This window comes from Nanorana parkeri, unplaced genomic scaffold (assembly GCF_000935625.1).
Source record: "Nanorana parkeri isolate BGI_ZX_2015 unplaced genomic scaffold, ASM93562v1 scaffold300, whole genome shotgun sequence".
In the NCBI taxonomy this organism is placed as follows: Eukaryota; Metazoa; Chordata; class Amphibia; order Anura; family Dicroglossidae; genus Nanorana; species Nanorana parkeri.
The window spans coordinates 637,805-644,473 of NW_017306568.1; the positions used below are offsets into that span (position 1 = coordinate 637,805).

Sequence of the window (6,669 nt, forward strand, 5' to 3'; positions counted from 1 at the left end):
TATATATGGTGTCTGTTTTCTGTAAATTATCCCATGTTTCCTAGGAAAACGATGCAACCTTTTTGGGGGAAAAATCTGTCCATTCCAATGTGCAAAAATTAAAAAGTATAGCTATTAAAAAAATATTTCAAATCAGTTTTGCTAAGGATCGGTACAGGAAAAAAAAATTACAGATGCGCCAGTAATTTAATAAGCAGCTTGTTATATAGCGATTAATCTGTATTCGTATAATTATACATCACTTTTGAATTACAGAGTTTTCTGGTTTGATAAAAAAACATATCTGTTACAGATAATTATGCTTATCTAAATAAACACGAGAAATAAATGAACACTAACGATTAAAAAAAAAAGAAAAACACTGCTCCTTGATAAAGAAAAAAAATATTATCTATAATAATAATTACAGTTGTCACATATAAGTAATACATTCACTAAATGTATTCTCTTGCATAATGTGATACTGAAACTAATTAAAATTGATTGAAATTTTCACGGCTCACCCTCTCCCATTGTAAATGTATATCATGAAAGTATTGACGCTCCTGATTTTTCATATTTCATCAAATTTACCTATTTATTTCAATATCAATAACCAGAGGACTATCTATTGCAGAGAAGGATAAACTAAAGTTAACATGACAAAGATGAAGTGCTTATCTACTTGTAGCCGATGTCCCCGTGGACCCAGGTTAATTAATGAGACTCATCCTAAGGTTATACATGATCTATTGCTTCCTCTAATTAGAAGTAATAATCATGATCATTATTCTGGTTAGCTGGAGTGAAATAAGATGAATGTGCTTAAGTATGATTAATAATAATAGAAAAGAATAAATTCAGATTATTGCAGCCTAAGATTCAGTATTTAAACCGTGAAGATGTTGTTTCACATTTTCATTTTGCACGTATAAAATGAATTAACTCGTGTGTGGTGGACCGAGTGATGAGGAATTCTCTTGGCACACGTAACAATAATCGCTGATGTATATTTTTTAATATTAGTAGTCAGGGCAGCTAGGTGTTTTTGATGACATTTTATATAAAGTCAAAAGAGCACTACACCTAAAAAATAAATTAGGTATCTTATGCTAAGAAGTGTTTTGACTTTTTATACACCTTTGCTGGGCTACTAATTCCTCTGTGTACCTTGTTAAATTTGGCAAAAAGAAAAGAATGATGCTTGTTTCCATATATGTATCCCAAACTTGTTTTTTATTATCTTATTTATATATATATATATACACTGAGTGGCCAGATTATTAAGACCACCTGACTTTTGTAGGCAAATTATTTATAATATATATATCAAATTCTCACCGGTTCATCCCTCTTACCTTTATATCATTACAGGGTTCATTGCACTGACGTGGAGGTGTGGTGTGCCCAGAAACCAGTGAGAGGTGTGGTGTGCCCAGGAGGTTGGAACTCCTGGAAGTGTGGGTTTCCATGAAGACCTCAGCAAAAGATTCCTCAGGATCAGAGTGGCTTTTAAACCGGGGAAAGGTGCGTATTTACTATCTTCTTTTACAGGTATTCCCTCTTTTATAGTGAAACAGTTGCTTAAATATGTTAAAGTTGATATGATATTTTGGAAATTGAGTTTACAAATACTTTAAATGATGCGTTGGCTGCCAGCTCTGGGCCACAACTGTTAAATCATTGCCCATATATGTGTAGGGCTAGTGTGCAATTATGTAATGTTAAATGCACACTAGATACCTGGGCAATGGGCAGCACAGTGACTTAGTGGTTCGCACTTCAGCCTTGCAGCCCTGGGGGTCCCCACCATGAATAAAGATCTAATTACTCCTCAGGATCCCTCAAATTCTATCAGTTGATTACACACTTCATCCAACAGTACCAAGCCCTGATGAAGGGGGCCCCTATGAATGCCTGAAACATGTTGGGTTTATATACTACAAGAGTCTGAATAAAATTAAATCAGAACATTTTGCTTTTGGCGATTTCACCCCTGCACACCCAGTTCCTACATTTAAAGAAGAAGTCTTAGGGGGGTAATTCACAAAACTGCCGAAGGCAGCAGAGTGAATAACCCAGCCGCTGTTCGGCTATTCACTTCTGCTCAGTACAGCTGATTTCAGCTGTACATCAGCTGAAATCAGCCGTACATCGGCTGCACTTCGGTCAGCCGAACATGCACTTCGGTCAGCCGAATCTTCTAGCAGGTCCCGGCCAATGAATAACAACTGAGCGGACCAGGCCGTGACGTCACAGCCGGCTTCGCCCAGTTGTTATTGTTTAATGACAGATCAGCAATGCCAGGTCATTTGGGGACACTGATTGGTCATTACAACTGGGCGGAGCCAGCCATGAGATCACAACTGGATCCGCCTAGCTGTCATTTGCGGGGCTTACAGTTAGCCCTTCGGCAGGCCGTTCGCCCCGCTTCAGGCGTCACTTATGTCGAGCATATGCCTTTAGCTCGGCTGAGCTGCTTGCCCGCCTTGGGCTGCTGTACGGGCTGTAGTGAATAGCCTGTACAGCAGCCCTTCGGTTTGACTGAACCGAAGGGCTCAGGTGGCCAAAGAGAGCAGAAGGATCAGCCGAAGCTGCAGCTGGAACCTTCGGCTCCTCTGTGAATAACCCCCCATAAAGTTTAGAATTCATTTTATCCAAACTCTTATTTGATCACTTACTGATAACATTTGAAAGATTGAGTGTTCACTGGCAACTGCAGCGATCATACTAATTACCCCTTAGCATCCCTCAAGTTCTGTCAGTCGAGTACACACTTCATCCAACAGTACCAAGCCCTGGTGGCTAGATGCAGTTTAAAAAAAACAAATACAGGGAGAAGGAGACACATTCAGGGGAACAGATCAGCCACACATTTTTGTAATGTTGCACAGCAAAACAGCACAAGACTCTCGTCGTCATCCTGAGTAAAAGTCAATGAGCACTCTGGATATCAGCTCTAAACCCACTGCAAAATTCTGACGAGGCATTCATTGCCATAAATCTTTGTACTAGCAATAGTTAGTGCGGCAATGCCAAATAATGACCCAGGACATGTTGCCAAACCATCAAATTTTACTGCCTCATAATTAGAGCCTTGAGACAAGGTCTCAATTATTTGTTATAATAACCCATATGTCAGCCGTCAGCCAAAGTATCTTTTCCCTACACATTGGGGAAGCATCTAATATTTCATCATTTGCATTTCTCATCTTCTCATTGGCCAGGTAAAAAAATCAGACGGAGACAGAGGGATTCCAATTTACAATAAAGGAATATTTTTAATGTATTTGTGTTACAAAGGATACGCAGCTCCAGGACAAGACAGTCTCTGTCTGTGCCCATTCCCTCCATTACAGTAAGGGCCCGTTCGCACCAGGGCATGCGCTATTTTTCTCAACCACAGCACAATGCACAGTATTGCGGTACCACACGGTCAATTGCATTGCATGCAGGAGGTGACTTCGGGGTGTTACTTAAATAAATTGCAACACAACGTATTTACTGCACTACAAACACATAGTAGGTGCATGACACTGTGCCATGCATTAATCGCAGGGAAACATGTGATTAATGCATGGCCCTGGTGTAAACGGGCCCTCACATTGTGGCTTATATACTAATGGAGTAAAGAATGTTTTACTTTGCTAAGTGAAATTTCTATAGCTTAGTGCAGAAATAGGCAACCTTGACACTCCCATGAGGCAGTGCAAGACTGACAGCTACAGGCATAACTCCCAGTGAAAGAGGCATGATGGGATTTGTTTTTTCAACACAGCTGGAGTGTTGAAGTTGCCTACCCCTGGCTCAGTAAATGTAGCGAAGCAATGTCTTGCAATAAGAGCAAAATTTTGTAGAAAACCACCACCGAATAAGGCTGTAGCAGTGCGAGCGATGAGTCCGTTTAACGACAATGCATGTCACATTGGATAGATTCCTTGTTAAGGTTTCACGAAATGAAAAAGATTCCATTGAGTCAAGAGATAGCAGTGATTCCGTTAGTGGTAATGAAAGTCGTCATCCACAATAATCCTCCTCTCTCTTGTCCCCCCTCACACCAGCCACGAAGGTACCGGTAATTGGTTTATTTTTCTTTATATTTTGTACAGTATTATATTACAGTACAGTATTGTAATCATTTTTATAGGAATATTTTGGGGTTGTGGAACGAATCATCTGAATTTCCATTATTTCCTATGGGGAAATTCGCTTTGATATACAAACGCTTTCGATTACAAGCATGCTGCCGGAACGAATTATGCTTGTAAACCAAGGTATTACTGTACAACCAAAGCTCTACCAGGTCTGAAAGGTTACAGTGCAGCAACATTGTTGCAGCAAAATCACAAGATTTCCACAAAAAAAAGCATTTCAAACCTGAAGACCTTGTCCATCTACGGTGACCGAGTTCGCTCTCTGCATCTTCGTCCTTTCACCCGATTTGTTCCCCTGTTGAGCACAGTTCTTCTCCTTCTTCACTGTTGACTGTCTCTCCTTTAAGAAAAGAGACATTTGCAATAAATGTTTGTATAATGTCAGCAAGAAAAAAAAAATCAATAGCTTTCTTTTTTTATACACAGTATTATACTGCATTTTTATGACATAAAGGGGTCTATTAATAAACAATCCACAGAACCATTCATTCTGCTAATCTCTGTAAACATGTGTTCTGTGCGAATAGAGGCAAAACAAACAAAAAAACAGTTTTAGTATAGATTCTTTTTAGGTAAAATGTAATGTTACATTATGACCACTAGATGGAGCTGAGGAGCACATGAAATGAGTCATTATTTCCTACGCTCCTAGGCTCCATCTTGTGGCCATGCTGTGGTATTACATTACATTCTACCTGAAAAGAAAATATACTTAAATGTTTGTTTTTTGCCTCCATTTACACAGAACAAATGTTCACAGAGATTGGAGAGAATGGCTCTGCGAATTGTTTGTAGCTAGAGCCCTTAGTCTTATCCATTTCAGCGCAGTCTCACTCACTCTTTTTCATACATTTTAGTGTCTTCTCACTTCATTCTATACACGTCAGTGTCTTCTTAAGTCTTCCCCATAATTCCGTTTCATTGTAACATACAGGGGGTTATTCACTAAGCTGCCGAAGGCAGCCGAATGACTAACCGGACCAAAGTGAAGTGAGCCGAAGCCTCTTCAGCTATTTACTGCAGACCTGTACGGCTATTTTTAGCTGTACATTGGCTGCATTCGGCTCACTTCACCTCCCTTTGGCGTGGCCGAGCAGTCTCAGCACGTTCGGCTGAACAGAAAAGCCCGCCAGATGCAATATCTGGATCTGCTGAGGTGAACATTCTGCAGTTCCTTCTTCACTTCCTAATCTCAAAGGGGCCGAACAGCAGAGAGTGAATGTTCGGCTCAGCATTCGGCTCGGTCATTCTGTTCGCTACTTCAGAGGTAGCAAACAGAATGGAAAATGTGAATGTAAAAAAATTAAACCGGTGTGGGATTCCCCTACAAATTCATACCAGACCCTTTAGGTTTGGTAGAAATTTTAAGGGGGCCCCAACACCAAAAAAAAAAAAATGCGGGGGTCCACCCTAAAATTCCATACCAGACCCTTAATCTGATCACTGGCCGGGCATGGTAGGGAGAGTGCCCCTCCCTCCCTGCACCATACCAGGTTAAATGCCCTCAACATTGGGAGGGAGCTTTTCCAGTGGGGCCCCCTGGAAAAGCACCTTGTCCCCATGCCAATGAGGACAAGGGCTTCTTCCCCACAACGCTGGCCCAGTGGTTGTGGGGGTCTGTGGGCAGGGGGGCTCATCTGCATCTGGGTAGCCCCTTTCATGAAGGGGGCACCCAGATGCCTCCCCCCGTTGTGAATGAGTAAGGAGTAGTTGCTACCCCTACTTATTCACCAAAGCGAAAAGTTAATAGTTAATAAAAACACTACACCATAAAAAAGTCCTTTTTAGGACAAGTTTCCAGATTCTTCACAAGCCCGTCTGTAAATTGGTTTTCTTTAGGGTCAAATTATTGTGCGCATTGATTAATCCAAAACATTAACATCACAACAATAAATGGAGAATGCAATGACGCCACAAGCTATTATGTTATCAAACAGTTCCGATTTGTAAAAAAAAAATCTTTTTTTTTCTTCATATCATTATAAAATAAGTGAACTTAAAGGGCATATCCCTTTCTTCCCCTAACATTGCATTTAAGCATATCTTGTGACATTTTCTTTGTATCTGATCTACTTTTACCTATATCTTTATGTATATTAATTGCTCTTGCGATTAAACAGACCCTAAAGGGTTCTACTTATGAATGTGTTTGAGGTCTGCGCGTCTAGGGGACTCATTAGCGAAAATGTGTTTGTACATCAAAAAACAGCTGTTCAATGTGCTATAAAAATCAGTTTTGTGTATATTTAAGCAGAATGTATTCCACAAGGGTTGGTGTGTCTTGTGTGTTCAGATGTTTGTTTTTTTCTCCCTTCAAAGGAATCTCTGTTTTTTTTATTTATTTAAAGTGGTCACGCTGTGGAAATTGCTTCTGTGTTTTAAAATGTAGCTGCCGTTGCCAAGTAGACAGCAGTGGAAAATCAGTGGCTTCGGCATGTCTTAAACGTGAGAATATAGAATAGAGAAAACACATTCTTTTTTCATTTTTTTTAAATTACACAGATTATATTTTTATATTATATTATATAATTTTTAT

General features: G+C 39.9%; 1 protein-coding gene across 1 annotated transcript in view; it reads right to left on the reverse strand.

Annotated features, from left to right (window-relative positions):
- DGKB (diacylglycerol kinase beta) overlaps positions 1-6,669 on the reverse strand; it is a 374,677-nt gene that overhangs the window by 195,036 nt on the left and 172,972 nt on the right. Inside the window, exon 17 of the mRNA XM_018557729.1 lies at positions 4,357-4,473. Coding sequence (XP_018413231.1) covers positions 4,357-4,473 — 117 coding nt within the window. The remainder of the gene's footprint in view (positions 1-4,356; positions 4,474-6,669) is intronic.